The 18,585-nt window shown below is 35.7% G+C and overlaps 1 protein-coding gene across 4 annotated transcripts in view; it reads right to left on the bottom strand.

Moving 5' to 3' along the window:
• LYST (lysosomal trafficking regulator) overlaps positions 1 to 18,585 on the bottom strand; it is a 181,209-nt gene that overhangs the window by 63,242 nt on the left and 99,382 nt on the right. For 3 of the 4 annotated variants that reach the window (XM_082423108.1, XM_082423110.1, XM_082423111.1), the window contains 8 exons: positions 17,832 to 17,984; positions 12,365 to 12,526; positions 11,475 to 11,666; positions 9,325 to 9,503; positions 7,405 to 7,611; positions 1,280 to 1,456; positions 627 to 703; positions 296 to 484 (listed from right to left, as the gene is read on the bottom strand). In XM_082423108.1, the coding sequence (XP_082279234.1) occupies positions 296 to 484; positions 627 to 703; positions 1,280 to 1,456; positions 7,405 to 7,611; positions 9,325 to 9,503; positions 11,475 to 11,666; positions 12,365 to 12,526; positions 17,832 to 17,984 (1,336 nt within the window). The remainder of the gene's footprint in view (positions 1 to 295; positions 485 to 626; positions 704 to 1,279; positions 1,457 to 7,404; positions 7,612 to 9,324; positions 9,504 to 11,474; positions 11,667 to 12,364; positions 12,527 to 17,831; positions 17,985 to 18,585) is intronic. The other variant, XM_082423109.1, reaches the window with a different exon arrangement.

Genomic DNA, 18,585 nt, shown 5'->3' with positions numbered 1-18,585 from the left:
AAAAAGGTCTATTTCCCAACTAGCCTGTTTCAGTGATTTCTCCATTCTTTTGCAAAGATCATATTTTAAAATGAAAGCCGATATATAGATTTTTCTCTCTGGAAGAGCTAATGCCTCTCCCTCTCATTATTTTTTCTCTCCCTAAATATTAAAAAAAAATATTCTCATAGGATTATTCTTCAAGATGAAATAAATCACAAATGAGTAAACAAAACATATTTAAACTAATGAGATAATGTAATGAATCTTTACTCTGGAGTGAAAATAACACCAATATATAAAAATTCATGCTCACCTGTCATGCGTCAGTTGTTGAATAAGCTCCTGCCAATGTCTGCTGGCACTCAGGTCCACTTTATACATTCCTCTGATGTGCTGGATCACCTTTTTTCTCTCAATTCCTTGGGAAAGAGATACTGCCTGGGTGATATCCGCAGCTATTTTAGATATATCCTTTGATTTTGAATCAAGACGCTGAAAGAGACTAAACAAACAAGATGCCCGTAAGTTAAGCATACGTGGAACATTAAATGTATATCAAAACATGATACTTTAAAACTAACAGTATATGTGAAATCTAATGGGTTCCTAAAAAGACACAGCTTTTAGGACAAATAAAATCCTACCTTTGCTGATTATTATTAACTGTTTTCTGCCAGTTGGCTTTATTCACATGTTCTTCAGTTTCATATTTCTTTTGTTCCTAAAAGATTTGGATAATAATATATTATATAAAATTTATTAGTTACCATTTAACACTGGCACAGAGCCCAACAAACTAAATTTAAAACAAAGTTAACAAAGGAAAAAAATATTGTCCCCAGGAGACCAAGATATTAAGATACATTAACCACTTAAATAATGCTGTAACTCCCCTTTGTTTCCACACAATCTGGGTCAGAGAAATTAGGGTGGAGTAGTTAACTAGGGTTGCCAAACCCGATGGGTGTGCGCAGTTGCTTGTTTCCTTATTTTGCCTTTTCATTAAAGAACCCAGAACTTAAGGTTGATGATTCAACTTCCTTGTCACTATTAAAATCTTTCCTTCCCTGAAAGCTAGTGATAATGGATGAGCATGACCACAGAGAATAAAATGCTCCTTAAAACAGGCCAATTTGTTCTCTCATAGTAAAAAAGCAATATAAAGTAAAAAAAAGAAAAAAAAATCAAATTCATTATCAATGGTACTCTATAATAAAAAAAACACTTTCAATCACTCTTTAGTTATATTCAATGGGATATCCTAAGAAAATTGTTTCTTATGCTTTCACTGACTCACCTCTTTAATCACTTTAATAAGGTCTGATTTTGTCGATGCACTGGGGGGGATGCACTTATGACCACATAACTTTAAAGCACTCATAAGCAGCTCTGCTGTGTCTTGTTCTTCTGCAGTCAATTCATCTTCGTGATTATGTATCAACTCTGACAAATACAAAACTAACTTGGCTCCATGCTTTAAAAAAAAAGTAACAATTTTTTTTAATTAAAAATTTTTTAAAGTCATAAAGAATTTTTATTTCTTACATTTAAATTATTTAACAGTAAATTAAATTACATTGCTAGATTTATTTGGTTGGATCTGGTTTAAATAAATCAGCTAAAAAAGACATTTTGGAAACAACTGAAGAAATTGTCAAACGATTATGTGTTGGGTAATATGATGACATTAGGGTACATGTTAATTTTGTTAGGTATAATAATGTTGTTATGGTTACATAAAAAATGTCTTTTGAAAAATGTCATGATTACCATAATTTACTTTAAAATACTTCAGAAAAAAGAAATGATGTTAATATGATAAAAATTATTAACAATTGTTAGATCTATGTGATGGTCATATGGTACTCATATGGTATTCATACAGTATTCACTAGTCTCCATTTTTCTTAGTATGTTCGAAAATTTTCATCGTAAAAGGTAAAAAAAAAAAAAGAGAGGAAAAGAAAGGAAGAAAAGAAGGAAAGGAAGGAAGGAAGGAGAGGGAGGGAGGAAGAAAAGAGGAAGGAAAGAAAAGAAGGAAAGAAGGAAAAAAGCAAGCACACAACCTTTTGGGGAAAGAATTTTGGAGAGGATTTGCTAAAGGAATACAGAAAATAAGCCTGGGATAAAGAAAAATAATTCTTAGTTCTTCTCATAGAACTGAACTGGAAGGAAAACTTTCCTTTAAACCTTAAGGTAAGAGGATTATGCATGATTATTCTTTCTCCTTTAATTTCTGCCTGGGAGAATAAACATTGGAGAAAATTCCAGAACAAAAATGTATCTTTGGATCTGTTTGTAAGCATTCACTATTCCCTAGGGAGAACAAAAGGTGAAAAACTCTAAACCAATAAGATGTCATCACTCAGGTCTGTGCATGTCCAGAGAAGGGTTAGTTTAGGCCAATCTTCTATGAACAGACCCTATAAAGAAAATTAGAGTGTTACTTAAAGAAATGACAATGGTCCTTCCCAGTGTAAACCTAAACCAAACTTTGATTCATGATTTTTTAAGTGGCCCTTTCATGCCATAGATATTACACCTGATGGTTATGTGTACACTATGTATATTTAGACATTAATTTTGCCAACAAGTGAAACATACATAATTTTACTTTTTTAAAAATTTACATTGATACAAATATCACTGCATTTGGCTTTATGATATTTTAAACTGTGAATAGTCAACAAATGGATTTGGAAACTATTACATTTTGGGTGATATTTAAATTAACACGCTGAATCGCATCATGTCATTTCGCAAAAGCATAAGATGAACATATGCAATGATGAAAATAGCAAAGCTCATTTTAATGCAACATTTTAAATTAGTCAGGAGACAGCTGCTACCTGACCAAAAGAGAAAAATGAACAGATGCTCTGCAAGTAAAAGGCCTGAAGAGTTGGCAAATAAAGAGAAATGGTAACTGACTAGAATATTTTCATATGTGTATCTTAAAGGCAATGTTCTTGATAGAACTCTAAAAATATTTCAGTTTAGTATTCAGTGACATTTTAAAATCATCTTGAAAAACTAGCAGAAATGTTTTTATTCATTCTGGATATCCAAAGAAACACATGATTTTTCTAGACACTGAAGTTGTTTCTAATATCTCATTTTAACATCCTCTGATCAATCATTTATTGGCTGCAGTTCCTGGGACTAGAAAAGGTGTTATTGGAGACACACACACACAGAGTCTTGTTTTCAGGTCTCAGAAAACTGATTTAAGGAATCGAATCTATTAAACACAAATCCTAAGAAAATAATAAAATGTTAAAATGTGTAAAAATAAAATTTTCAATGAAGTTTCAAGAAGGAAGAGTTCTGAGTGGACTAAATAAAGAAGGGAAGGAAGGCTTTGAAGGTGGTACCACGTGATGTGGGTACGTGCCTAAATGGACAGAACGGGCATATAGACAGACAAAGGGGAGGAGAGACGGAGTTGTGTGCTGAGTGGACACCATGAATAAAGCAGCTTGTCAGTAGGACTACAGGGATGTGAAGAGGTTATAAGAGAAAAGATGGGACTATCTTGAAAAAAGGAAGAGCCATAGACTAGAGAATTAACCAGACTCAAGTTGTAACAGTAGAAGAGAAGCTTGGGGCTTTAAAAACCATGCAGAATTAAAAAAAAAAAAAAAAAATCAGGCAGATTACAAACGGAACACAGCTTGTAGGCAGCTGTAAAAAGGCATGAGAAGAGCTCTCTATACTGCTGCGGAACGATCGCTAGGATACACTGTTACTTGAAGAAAGTAGAGTGAGAAGGATATGTATGGTTCACTATCTTTCTTTGTATTAAGAAGTGAGGGAGATAATATACACGTGTGTGTGTGTCACAGATTTGCTTATATGTCCAAAAGAAATTAAAAAACCAAGTAAGGATGGTTACCTACAGGGAAAGGGAAAGAATGAGGGAAGGGTATAGAGATAAAACCTAGAACCTCTTTGAATGTGCTATGTTTCACAATTTTGATTTTGGAACCAGGCAGACATTTAATGTAATTAAAAACAAAATTCAACAAATAAATACCCAGTGGAATCTCTAAAAACAGAAAGCAAATTGAAGGAAAAAAAAAGAACCTAACTAGTTACTTGATGCCAAGTTGGTGGCATAATCAAATAGAGAAAATTATTTTAAATGCTTTTACGATACACTATTTTCGTGGTACACCCATAATGGTATCCTAAGGACAGAAGAACCACCAAGAAATCTTAAACTGCATTCAGTAGGTTTGTTATAAGTGATAATGTTGTCATCTTATTTTGAAAATGTTTTATAGATAGATAAAGCAAATAAGTAATTATGGTAATGTCATCAGGAATTAAGCTTATCAACATTAATAAAAAGAAATATAAACATAAAATCCAAGAAAATCATGAATTCATGATTTATTTTTCTTCCTAAAAAAATACACAATTCTTAGCTTTGTTCACTACAAAGGCTGAGAAGAAATGACAACCCAATAGAAATAAACGTACCTAGTCCCTAGCTTTATAGTCTCTAAATACTATTATCTCATTAAAAGGAAACAGGGGCTTCTTGGGGGAAGAGTTTGGTTCCAGGCCCAGGGAAGGAAATGTACAAGATGAGCCCGGGACATTCTTCTGCTCCAGAATGGAAGGAAGTTAATCATATTAACTTGGTAAAAATTAAAAAGGCCATGTTAAAAGGATAAAACAACTTGAATCTACAGAGGTGTTAATCTGAACATCAAACAGAAAAATAACTGCAAAGGTGTGAAACTACTTATTAAATTTATTAAAAAAATACCTGAGTTCATGACAAGACCTCAAAAATAAAAACAAATACAAAAATTAAAGGTTGCCAGGGCACCAACTTATTATTCTAAAAACAAACAGAGGAAAGAAGCAAGCATTTACCTTGCCTTTCCTATACACACTATATTTCAGGGTAGCCAAATAGCTGATAAGGGAGTATTCTTCCCAATAGAAGACTCAGAGCTAATAGATGCTGGTGGAATGAGAAACGTAGAGAAATCACTATTTTGCAGCTCCTAATCAAAAAATGGATCCTGGCAGCTGTATCATCGATGGCTGCTAAAACTATTAGGTTAAAGACTGAGGATGAACTTCATAACGGATGAATCACGCTGCTACCATCTCAAAGAGCAGAGCAACCAGACATTCTCTGCCTCCTGCCATGATGTAACGGAAAGTGCAAAGCACTCCTACTAAAGTATTCTTTTAAAAAACCAAGCACAAAGGCAAGTATGAAATCAAGAACTGAAATCTAGTCAAGCCTCTAGATCTAGAGCCACAAGGATGCAATCAGCCAAATCCAGAATGTGGGAAATTCTACAGAACAAATGACCCAGTGTCACCAACAAATACATGACATTAAAAAAAGAAAGCGTTGGGGAGGATAATTGCCAGGATTAAAAAGATGTAGCACACAACAAACAAACGCAGTATAAGGGCCCTGTTTGGGTCCAGAATCAAGAGAACTATTTAAAAAAATATAAGAAAATTAGGAAAATTTAAACACTGGGTATTAGATGATAATAAGGAATTATTGTTACAATCACAGAGAGTGATAAGTTTAAACAAAGTCCTATCAGTCAGAGATACATACTGAAGTATTTACAGGTAAAATGATTTGATATCTGACATTTGTTTCAAAATACTACAAAGAAAAATTAAAGCTGCGTAATGTCATGTGGGGTTCTTTTTCTGATTTCTCCCAACTTTTAGGTATGCTTGAATGTTGCCATAATAAACCTTAAAAAAATTACCAGATACAGTTTTTGGTCTTGAGGTGGAGAGGAGGTTATTCTAGTGATTCAAGCATAAGGGGTGAAAGTGTAAACTAGGATGGGTGGGCAGACTATAGAGAAAGGCAGGACTAGACAAATAACTGGCCTTGGTAATAAAATGGATTCAAAAGAGAGAAGAAAGTCAACCGTAGTTCCAATGTTTCAACCCGAAAGCAGTACGGAAACCACCAACAGAAATGGAGCAGTAGAGAAGGGAGGCTGGTGGGAGAGGAGTGGGAACATCAGGGCTGGATTCAGAGGGACGGCAGCTTTGCTAAGTATAAAGCAATGAAAGAACATCTCTTTGAATTCTCCACAGAAGGAAACTACGGGCTAGCTATGCTTCTGCCTTGGGAAAGGAAAGACAATGCCCTTAGTGCACCTGAGAGAGTCTTAATACTGGAAAGAGCACCTGAAAGTATCACTTCAAATCTATAACCTTCTGGTTCTTAGTATGATAAATCTGAGTTTCCCAGGGATATAAAAGGGATACCTGTCCTTTCTGAAATATCATCTAATACTTTATTTATAGGGGTATAATTTGCATTCAATAAAGCATATAGACATTAAATGTTCATTTCTACGAGTTCTGACAACTGCATACGCCCATGTAACCACTACCCAAACTAAGATACAGCACATTTTTATCACCCCAGGCAGTTTCCTTATGCCCCTTTCCAATCAACTCCCCTTCTCACTGCTCCTCTCCTCACAGAGACAACTACTGCTTGAATTCTATGACCATATCTTAATTTTGCCTGTTCTTGGGCTTCATATGAATAGAATCACAGAATGTCTACTCTTTTGTGCTTGGCTGTCCCTTTCACCGACACAATGATTTTGAGCTTCAACCATATTGGTGGGTGTATCAGTAGTCTGTTCCTTTTTATTGCTTGTATAGTAGTCTACTGTATAAATATATCACAATTTAGTTACACATTCTCCCAGTGACAGACACTTGGGTTATTTCTGGTTTCTGGCTATTAGTAAAAAGGCTGCCATGGATATTCTTCTACTAGTCTTTTTATGGACATATGTTGTAATTTCTCTTAGGTAAATACCTAAAAATGGAATTTTAGGGTCACAGGTTAAGGGTATGTTTAATTTTATAAGAAACTGCTGAACAGCTGTCTAGAATGGTTGTACCATTTAAATTCTCCATCTATCACTAGTTAAATGATAGAAATTATAGACTTTAAAATTCTTTAAGTATTTTGATTTTATCATTCCAGATGATCAATAAATATTTTTTATTTTAACTTACTGTAAATATTTTTGAAATATGTTATATGTACTGTTGTTCGAGCTATTCACTATAGATGTTTCATGGATAATACAATGCTTAAAAAAGTCTCCAAACAGTTCTTAAAGAAAACACTTCAAGATTTAGTAACAAATTACAAAGGGTCTTATAAGAACTCAGATATAGAACTTCTTAAACCCTGGAAAAAAATGGGGAATAAACAGAGGTCAAATTGACTCTGGTAAAGAGCATCTGAAGAAAGACCTCAGAAAATATTTATTTGGTAAGAAAACTAATTTATGGTGTTTGGCATGAAAATACAGTTTAATTTCAGTTCTTGTTTTGTACAGTTTTATATTTGACCAATAGTTTTTACTTACGAAGTACTGGGGTACTTACTTGCAGGGATGGGCTAAGACAGTCTCGTAGTATTTCCTGGTGATTTGGTTCACGAACTAGTTCAAAAATTTGCTTTCTCTCTTGTGAAGGGTGGGCTGGTGACAAAATATGCACGAGCAGTCTCCCAAGCTGCATTCGGAAGGTTTCCTTACAAGACCATAAGATTTTAGCCCACTGCTGTCTGGAACCACTGGCTTTACTTGAACCCTTAAATCAAAACAGGAATGAATTAGGATCAAACTTCTTAAGCAATAATATCCTAACCTCAACACAGTCCTAAAAATCACAGAACATGTTTTACTCTAGAATTTTTAAACAGTTGAAATTAGAAAGACATATACACCCATACAAATGGGGTTTAAAAGAGATGGATGTACACCAGTGTTTACAGCAGCATTGTTCAAAACAGCCAGAAGGCAGAAACAATCCAAGTACCCACTGACGGATGAATGGATAAACAAAACGTGGTATATACACAGAATGGAATACTGTTCAGCCTTAAAAAGGGAGTTCTGATACATGCTTCAGTATGAATGAACTTAAAAACATTTTACTAAAATGAATCATGAAATAAGCCACATACAAAAAGGACAAATATTATATTAAATATTGTATGATAACTTATATGAGGTATCTAGAAAGTCAAAGTCATAGAGACAAAGTAGAACAGCGGTTTATCGGGGCTGGGGGAGAGGCTAATGGGGAGTTACTATTTCATGGGTACAGAGTTTCAGTTTGGGACGATGGAGAAAGTTCTGGGGATGGATAGTGGTAATGGTTGCACAACAGTGTGAATGGACTTAAGGTCACTGATGTGTACACTTAAATAGCAAAATTTATGTTATGTATATTTTACCACAATTTTAAAAAGGAGAGACAAAGAAGCTAAAGTCCTAAGCCACTTAAAAAAATTACCTAGGGCTTGGAAATCTTAAAAGGAAAAAAAAAAAAAGAATCATCAAAGAACAGTGGTAGATAAGCCTACATTGATTTTGCAATATAAAAGAGAAAGGATTCATAATAAAGATTTGAATTAGTACTAAAACATTGAGTATAATTGTCACAAATTAAGAACTGCATGTAAATTGACCATCAATATCCCCTAACAAATAACCAAATAAGTTGTTTCGATTGTGGTCCCGCTAAGGCTAACCCAATCCTGATCAAATATCCTGCATCTGGTTTAAAAACTGGAATCAGTACATTTTAGAGTTTATTCTGAGTTTTGGAAAAGGCTCTCCAATTACTCCTAGTCCTAAGGGCTCTGTGTGAATGATTCAGTTCTAAGTGGAACCTGCAGACAACAAAATCTAGTTTAGATTTAGAGACTGGCAGAATCATGATTTATGAGTTCTGCTAGAATTAGATTAGCCTTTGGAATCTACGGAGTGTACTGACCAATTTGTTGTTCCCTATGGTCAATTGTAAGTGGCCCACGGAACCCTAAGTGAGTTGATGATAAATGGAGCCTGACGCTTGTCAGTATTCTCTGTGTCACTTTGAAGCTGTTGGATATGCTTAAGGCAACATCTACATACACTTCATAATTATTCATAATAATAATAATTCTAGAGTAGGTAGCTATAAATAAAGTCCGCTAAAAACAGGTTATTAGTTTAAACCTCATAGTAATCATCAAATTCCCACTCTTTTCTGATGCTGTGCTTAGTTACAAAATTACAACATTAGAACATGGTTGTTGGGTTACAGGCTTAAAAACCAACGCTGCATGAAGTGAGTCCTCTTCGAAAGGGTAAACTAGCAGTACATTTTACTCTGTTATTAACATTCAAGTTGTCTGAGTTTCAGAAAACGCTGTGAAAGTGTAGGAATATGATTTTGAAAACATATAATACAGACACACAAAACCCCTGCTCCTTTTCTGTGAATGAACGTTTCCCATGTAATTAATTTACTTACAGTGGATACTTTGAAGCCTTCCACCAGATACGTGAACATTTCTTTCTGAAATGGATTGAACGCAGAAGGCTGTTCATGATAAATATTTTCTTCAGAAATTTCAGTCTGGGAAACTGAGGTCTTGCTTTGCGGTGCATTTTCTGGAGTACTCAAAATGTCAATAATGTCTGGATTAAACTCTTTGCATTAAAAGAAGAATAAAAAATTAGTCAAATCAAGTCAAAAAATTAGTCAAATTTCAGAGGCAAAGAATATACAAATCAATTTTCACTGCAAAGTAAAGGAGCTGTTACAGTGGAGGATTACTGGACTGAATGTCAATATTATGACATAGTATGAGTGTGTTTCATGTTTGGTAATTGCAATCATTGTTGCTTTTGTTGTGGTCATCCATGTACAATGCTTGGTGTCAGTCTATTTATCTCTTGTAAAAATAAAATACAGTGTGTGTGCGAAAAAAAAAAAAGAAGATATTAAAAGAAACTGAATTAAAAAAAAAAATTAGTCAAATTTGAATTAGTCAAATCACTAGCCATTACAAATGGTAATGATGCTGGCAAAAATATTCTATGTAATTTCTGATTCAGTTGTCACAATATAAATGTGTAGTAGGTGTATTAGCTGTAGAAAATACAATATACTAGAGAAAATGAATTCACCTAAAACAATGTAGAAATTTAAACATACATAAGTCACGCAGTTCTAAATTAAAGGTTTATTTTACTAATGAAGATGAATTAAACTGCAAAATTATTAAAGTCATAAAGGTTCTTGTACAAATTAAACATAAAGACCATGTGATATTTACATTAGACAGACGTGCAGACCTGTTTCACTGGACATGCTATCCCATCAAATGCCATGCATGTGATAAAAATGGTTCAATTTCACAGTTTACCCTGGAGGCTGGTTGCCCCAAATATAAATTAGAAAAGTTAAAAAAAAAAACACCTTGTGTGTCACTTGAACGTTTTTTAGAATTTTGACTTATCTATAGTGTTTTTGAGTATATTTCTTTGCATAGCTTTTTAGTGGTTGCTGTAGGTATTAAAGTTTATATATAAATATATAAATCATTTAGCCCCTGTAGAAACGCACATTGAAACCACAAGGCTATACCCCTATATTACCTATCAGAATGGCTGAAATTAAAAACAGTGAAACTCCTAATGCTGGTAAAGACATGAAGAAAACTGGATCACTCACACATTGCTGGTAGGAATATAAAATTATACTGCCACTCTAGAAAAGTTTGGCAGTTTCTTAACAAGAACAAAACACACAACTACTGTACAACCTAGAAACTGCACTCTTGGACATTTATCCCAGAAAAGGAAAGCCCCATGTTCACACAAAAATTTTACATAAATGTTTATAGCAGCTAGCTTTATTTGTAATAACCCCAAACTGAAAAACACCCAGATCAACTTTCAACAGCTAAATGACTAAACTGTGACATCTATGCTATGGACTATTACTCACCAAAAACAAAAAAGGAACAAACTATTGATACGTGCAACAACCAGGAAGACTCTACAGAGAATTATGCTGAGTGAAAAAAGCCAGTCCTACACGAGGCTGCGTACTGTATGATTCCATTTATTTAGCATTCTTGAAATGATGAAAATATATAAATGGACAACAGATTGATAGTTGCCAGGGATTGAGGAAGGGATGGGGGTGGGAGGAGGATGGGTGTGGTGCTAAAAGGCAACATATAGATTCTTGTGGTGACGGAAATGTTCTTTTTCTTGACTGTATCCATGTCAATATCCTGGTACTGATACTGGACTATAGTTTTGCAAGATCCATCGGGGGAAACTGGGTAAAGGGTACACAGGATCTCTGTAATATTTCCTAACAACTGTATGTGAACCTATGATTATCTCAAAGAAAAGTTTAAAAAATATATTGGAGGTGCTGTACTATTTTAAACTTCAATGGTCAGTCTAGGCCAGCATTTAACATATTAAAAAGTGGAATTTTATTCAAGGCTATTAGTTCCAAATGAGAGATTCTTTTACCAGTGTGGATGCTAACAATGAAAATATAATGCTGTTAAAAAATTTGAAACCTAGTCAGTTCTCTCTTAAATTATTTTCCTTTTAGTTCAATATCTGAGTAAGAACATATTTATTCTCTAGTCCTACCTTGATAAATAATCCTGTTAACTGCTAAAATGGTGAGCCGCTGCAGTCTCTGTGCAAGCTCTGTTTCGGTGGCCTGGACAGGATTCTCCTGGCTCATTCTCCGTTGGATCATCGTATGAAGTTCATCACTTGCTACTGAACGCATTTTCATCAGAAGAGAGTCAGTTTGAGCGAGGGGAAATTTTCGAGGACCTTCAAGTATATAAATTAAAATGTCAAATGCCAGAGTTAACAAGGACCAAAGAAACTATTTCTGCTGTAACTTTTTGATTGTCAGACCATGAAAAGAACTTTATTTAATTCAAAGGTAATTTATACAAAGGAAAGAGTGATTAAGAGAAAGTATGTTTTCCCTCTTTGAAGAAGTGCAACAGTACCTCTGATGTCAAAGTCCTAAACCAGAATGTTGAAGCTTGTGACACAGCTTAGTAGGGTGGATATCATTTGGCAAAATTTTAGTCCTCTGAAAAACTCGAACTCTTAGAAGGGTGTGTGTGTGTGTGTGTGTGTGTGTGTGTGTGTGTGTGTGTGTGTGTCTGTGTGTGTGTATATATATACACACATACAGTTCAGAATGTTTTGACAAAATATTTTCAAATACTGTTTCACTTCCTTGTATTCCAAAATAATCAACAGATTTGTAAAGCACATCACATTTTAGCATGAACATTACTATTTCTGGGTAATTAACATTGCTGAATTTTATAAATTAGTTTTGAAAAGCGTATATAGTGACATAGTAGAAATCAGCCAAATAAAGTGAAGAGCTCAGATATTAAAGTGATTTGGAACATATGCATCACGTGGGATTCAATCCTAAAAAGCGTTTCCCGAGAAATGTTTCCTCAGGTTAAAGAGGCAGGAATGGGGTTCCTGCATCGTTACTGCACCTGCTCTGACAGGCACCACACAGGGAGCGGATCCAGGAGAAAAGGAGGGGACTGAGTCTTCATTTAATGGACTGAAGGAGAAGGGCATCGGAAGTTGACCACAGGAACCAAAATGACGTCTTGGTAGGTGAGGAATAATGAAATCCTTCATTGGAATTGAACCTTTTTTAAATTATGAAAGCATATATATCAAAGTCCACAAATAGCCTCTATACACATTACTTACAATAGGTTTTAATGACTCGTCCTGCAAGATATGTAAATATTTTAATGGCATTTTAGATTGTCCAGTATTTTAGGTAATCAGTATTTTTTATCAGTTAATACATTTTGGTAGGTGGAGTCACCTTTGAGACAAAAATGAAGCAAATAAAAATAAGAAAAATTCATATCTGGGATATATTCAAGAATAATATTATCAGATGATGTCCTTAGTTTAAGCAGATTCTTCCAAATGTCTACATCTCTGACAGCTTTCATGCTGTATAAGCAGCTGATAATCACAATTCAGAGACACAGCAATACACCAAATAAGGAAATGTTAAGTCTTCTTCAGTTCTATGTACTTGAAAAAGTGGGAGGGTATCCCAGCAGTCAGGCTGTGAAGCTGCACTGAGCTGGTGTGGCCTCACATACTCTGCTTTCTAAGCCTCAGGTTCCTTATATGTAAGATGTGGATTACAAAGTAAAATAGAGCCTACCTCACAGGTAGATATTTGTCACTATCTGACACTATACTAAATATATTTGTTTACAGGCTTACTGATCATTTTCTCCAGTAAAATATAAGTTCCATGAGACCAGATGAAATAATAACTGATACATGGTTGATGCTCAATAAATATCTGATGGCTGAACGAATGGATAAAGAGGTTTGTTCTGTGGATTAAATAAAATAATGTACGTGAAACACAATGTCTGTCTCATACAAAGAATTAAAAGTTAATAGTTGGTATTGTTATTAATGGTTGAACTAGAAAGGAAATTCATTGGTAGGTGAATTATATCAATAACACGATATATATATATATACACACACACACACACATATATATGATTATTTATGACAGTTTAAATGTATGTGTAGCTCTTTAAATAATACCCTAACACTTACTTCTTCCTTTGTGTATTAAGGCGATGTGTAAAGTTTTTTATATTGATAAGCAGACAAGGGAAAAAATACATATGTAAGAATGTACATTGCTATCCTGTTATAATAGCAAAAACAAACAAGTAAAAAAAAAAAACCTTTGTTTATTGATAATGGTTGGGGAAGAAGATCATGGCAAATCTAACAGATTATTAGGCATTCATTAAATATAAGAATATTTATATTATATGGAAAAGTATACTATATTGAGTAGAATTATAAATCAGTTTACAAACAGAAGGTTGAGTGATACTAAATAGTGATGATACTATTCAAGCAGAATTCTCTCTCTCTCTCTTATACATATCTATGTATATAAAAAAAAAAGACACAGACACTAAGGAATCGGCGCTTTGTTCACTGGGTGGTAGGGAACCATCGGAGCTGTTGAGCAGAATGGTACACGAGTCAGGCTGCAAGAAGGTTAAGCTGGCAATAAAATACTACCTAACGCCTCCAAGAGCAGGAGACCTCACAACCTAGATGCGGCGGCCGTGCTGCTGAAGAAACGCTGGTCCCAGGCCATGGGTATCCTGGGGTTCACAGCCTGAGCGAACCTGGCTGCCATCACACACTGTGGCGTGCGGCCACAGGAGGAGCTGCCCCCACGAGGCCCGCGGGAGGTGCAGGGGTGGCGGCTGTGGGGCTGGAGACGCCCGCCGTCTCAGCAGTTTTCAGTAAACGCTAAACAAGTCTATCCAGGAAAAAAACATCCCTCCAAACATCTGTCACTAATGAGAACAGCGTGTATGAAATCTTTGAAGGAACAGTTCATTATCTAAATGATGGAAATATAAATCCCTCTTAGTCACTTCAGTATCATGAACAAATGGACTTCAGTGAGTTTTTAATAACCACACTGCTCAGAAGCAGAGGAGCTTCAGCACTGTGTATGTTTTGCACCGACAGTGTACAAGGCCAACACACTTTTGACAATAATTTTTGACTAATACTGAACAAATAAAACACAGGCTTTGCCAAATACATGTGTAAAACAACATGGAAGGAAATACAAAGCAACAGTTTAACACATGTAAAGTGGAGTTTTATAAACTGGATTCACAATGACAGAATTTAAATAAGGTAGTATTTAAAACAGGAAGAATTCTTGGGAGAGACCTGAGACAGACATAAAGATACAACAGACCTGGGAGGAGTGGGTGTTGGGTAGGACACAAAGAGACGGGCGCAGGGGCCTCGCTCCAGCAGCCTCTAAGTCTAGGCCTCAGTGCATCTGCAACAGGAGCAAGCTGGACTGGATGACTTTCAAGGTCTTTTATCAAGTTCAAAATTTTTAGGATTCTATAAGCCTCATGTGGCCTTACAGTAACTGCATTTACTTAGATAGTGTGAAAAATATAAGCCCCAGCAGAAGAGGCTAGAGGAGTCAGGAACAAAAAGGAGAATGGTTTAGAGAAAGGACTAGAAGTCTATTATCCACTTTAAAATGACTCACACAAAGAAAAAATAAATAATACAAACGTGGAGCTCTGCGGGGCTCTTAGGCTTAGGGTGATAAAAGCGCTAGTACATAAAGAGAGAGATGACAGACTGTTAGAGAAATCACAGACCAAACAGAAAATAGCAAAAGGGCTGCTGTGTTAGCCCAGGCACCAGCTGATCATAAACTAAACCAGGGAACTAGGTAGAAAAGGGAAGAAACAGATATGAGAAAGAGAAACGTCAAGAAGGAAGAAATAGCAGGCATTTGTTCAGGTAGTAAAGGTATACTTTCCTCTGTCAAAGAGGGTGAATTCCATCTAAGCAGTCTCTGACTAAGAAATCCTGCAAAGGGAAAATGGTCCAAAAGTCACCTTTTGGCATGCAGGCAGTTGAGCACTACTGCCAGACTTGGTAAAAGATGGAATTCTACCCGGGACAAAAGAGGCACAACTGGGAGGGAAGCTCATGAGGACAGATTATATTCAGATAGTACATCAAGGAAGGATAAAGAAGATGTGGCACATATTTACAATGGAGTATTACTCAGCCATAAAAGGAAACGAAATTGAGTTATTTGTAGTGAGGTGGATGGACCTAGAGTCTGTCATACAGAGTGAAGTCGGTCAGAAAGAGAAAAACAAATACTGTATGCTAACACATATACACGGAATGTAAAAAAAAAAAAAAAAAAAGGTTCTGATGAACCTAGGGGCAGGACAGGAATAAAGACACAGATGTAGAGAATGGACTTGAGGACACGGGGAGGGGGAAGGGTAAGCTGGGACGAAGTCAGAGAGTGGCATAGACATATATACACTACCAAACGTAAAATAGATAGCTAGTGGGAAGCAGCTGCATAGCACAGGGAGATCAGCTCGGTGCTCTGTGACCACCTAGAGGGGTGGGATAGGGAAGGTGGGAGGGAGACACAAGAGGGAAGAGATATGGGGATATATGTATATGTATAGCTGATTCACTTTGTTATACAGCAGAAACTAACACACCATTGTAAAGCAATTATACTCCAATAAACATGTTAAAAATAATTAATTAATTAATTAAAGAAGGATGTATAGGGAGATAAGTTTAGTTATGTGGATGCTTTACAAGTTTTATTTACATAAGCTTTCATTTAGCATAATGTAAACATACTCCTGCGAAACAATGTATATTTGATAGCTTTTCTCTACAGATGAGTGTTTCACATGGTTTTAAACTTCGGCATAGCACCGACCACAATGAAGTAGTTTAACCAGGTAGAAGAAAGATTTGGATTTAAAAGCTCTCAAGACTGTATGCGTGATTAAACTTCAAACAATTTACCAAGTCCTCAGTTTGGAGAAATGTGTGTGTGTGTGTGTGTGTTTGTGCGCACGCCTGTACCTATGTCCAGTATATACAGACGTATATATATGTCTGTGTGTGCGTGTGTGTACGCATGTACCTATGTCCAGTATATACAGACGTATATATATATATGTGTGTGTGTGTGTACGCATGTACCTATGTCCAGTATATACAGACGTATATATATATATGTGTGTGTGTGTGCATGTACCTATGTCCAGTATATACAGACGTATATATATATGTGTGTGTGTGTGTGTGTGTGCGCGCGCGTGCATGTACCTATGTCCAGTATATACAGACGTGTATATATATGTGTGTGTGTGTGTGTGTGTGTGCATGTACCTATGTCCAGTACATACAGACGTATATATATGTTTGTGTTTGTGTGTGTGTGTGTGCGCGCGCATGTACCTATGTTCAGTATATATAGACGTATATATATATGTGTGTATGTGTGTGCGCGCACATGTACCTATGTCCAGTATATACAGACGTATATATATATGTGTGTGTGTGTGTGTGTGTGTGTGCATATATAGAGCCAATGTGTATGTGTGGGGGGTGTTTACGCTATCTTTCAGAATTAATGTGTATATAGGGCAGAGCAGATTTTGTGGAAAAAATAAGTCTAACAATATTAAAAATTAGAATTTGATGACATGTCCTCATTTAGAGCAAGCCCTATAGTCACGTGTATAACATAACCATATCCAAGGCACCATCACCTCCTGCCCTGACTATTGCAATAGCCTCCTCCTTGCACTCCCCACTACCTTTCCTACTTTCCTCTAATCCACTCTGCACAGAAACCAGAATGGTCTTTACAAAATGAAAATCTGGCTATGTCATGCCAGCTACTTAAAAACCTCTGACAACTTCCCATTAGGGTAAAATCTAATAAAGTCCTTAACACGGCCCATATGATGACACATGATCTGGTTCATGCCGTCCTGTAGAGCCTCATCTGGCAGCACTATCTCATCAAGGGCTATACTTCAGCTACATGGCTTTCTTTCAGTTCTCTGAACAACCTTAGCTTTTTCCTGCCCCAGGACCTGCACGTCGGCTGTTCATTCTGCCTGTAATACTCTTCCTCTGGCTCCTGCTAACTCCTTTCTCATCCCTTATATTGAAATCCCACTTCTTCAGAGACTTCTCTAACTCTGGATGTAAATCAGGCTGCCCTGTTACGGTCTCTATTCCTACCTTCTACATTTCTCTACTACTTTATGGTAGAAGGGAAGAATCTGTGTCTTTTTTTTTTTCTTTTCATTACTGTATCGTCAACATTTAACACAGTGCTTGGCACATGGCAGGTGCTCAAGAGATAACTGAATGAGAAGAGCACTGAAAAGAAAGCAGTAGGAAAGTAGCAGTTTTCCTCCTCTGGGAGGAAAACCTTCTCAAACTTTATAGTTTAGCTTTTGAAACAAAGAAATGTTTTAAAATGTGAATGCCATCAGAATACAGGAGAGTCAAGCTACCTTCCATTTATAATTATTAAAATATTATTTCAGCACTCACCAGCAATGCTCTTTCGCTTTTGAAATACTGCATGATGGGGAGCAGATGGCGACTGAGATGAATCTGTAAGGCTTTCAGAGTCATGATTTGCGGTGGTCCTTATAAACTCCATAGCAGCCTGGAGAACTCTATACTGTAGTGCAACAGCCATATCTAAAAACAGAAGATACTAGAATGTTTTCAAGCTATGTGGTTGTTAATTTTTTTTTAATTGAATTGATTCTTACATTCATGCAATATCAAAACTGCCAATAATGTTTTATTAGAGATAAATTTAAAATTTTTGATCAACATGGGTTCTCAATGGTAGTAAACATTTCTTAACTGTCTTTAAAATCAATTTTAAAGCAAATTTCTAAATGATTACTATAAAAAAATTCAATAGAAAAATACTAGCTCACAAATTTATTTTATTTTATATAACTGTTTTAAAGAACAGCCTTTTTAATATATAAGGCAAAAGTTTAACCAGAAATTCTCACATATTTCTGCCCCATATTCACTATAATATTTGCCACTAAAGAAAACTAATGTTTTATGTTACTATTCAGCATAAGCCTTTTCATTCTACTTGGTAAGAAAAATCAGCAGTTTTTTTTTTTTTTTTAATATTTATTTATTTATTTATTTATTTGGTTGCACCAGGTCTTAGTTGCGGCATGTGAACTCTTAGTTGCAGCATGCGAACTCTTAGTTGCGGCATGCATGTGGGATCTATTCCTCAACCAGGGATCGAACCCAGGCCCCCTGCATT

Source organism: Balaenoptera physalus, assembly GCF_965194825.1.
Source record: "Balaenoptera physalus genome assembly, chromosome: 14".
NCBI classification, from domain to species: Eukaryota; Metazoa; Chordata; class Mammalia; order Artiodactyla; family Balaenopteridae; genus Balaenoptera; species Balaenoptera physalus.
The sequence above is the reverse complement of the archived record's forward strand: the minus strand, read 5'-3'. Positions and strand labels throughout refer to the sequence as shown.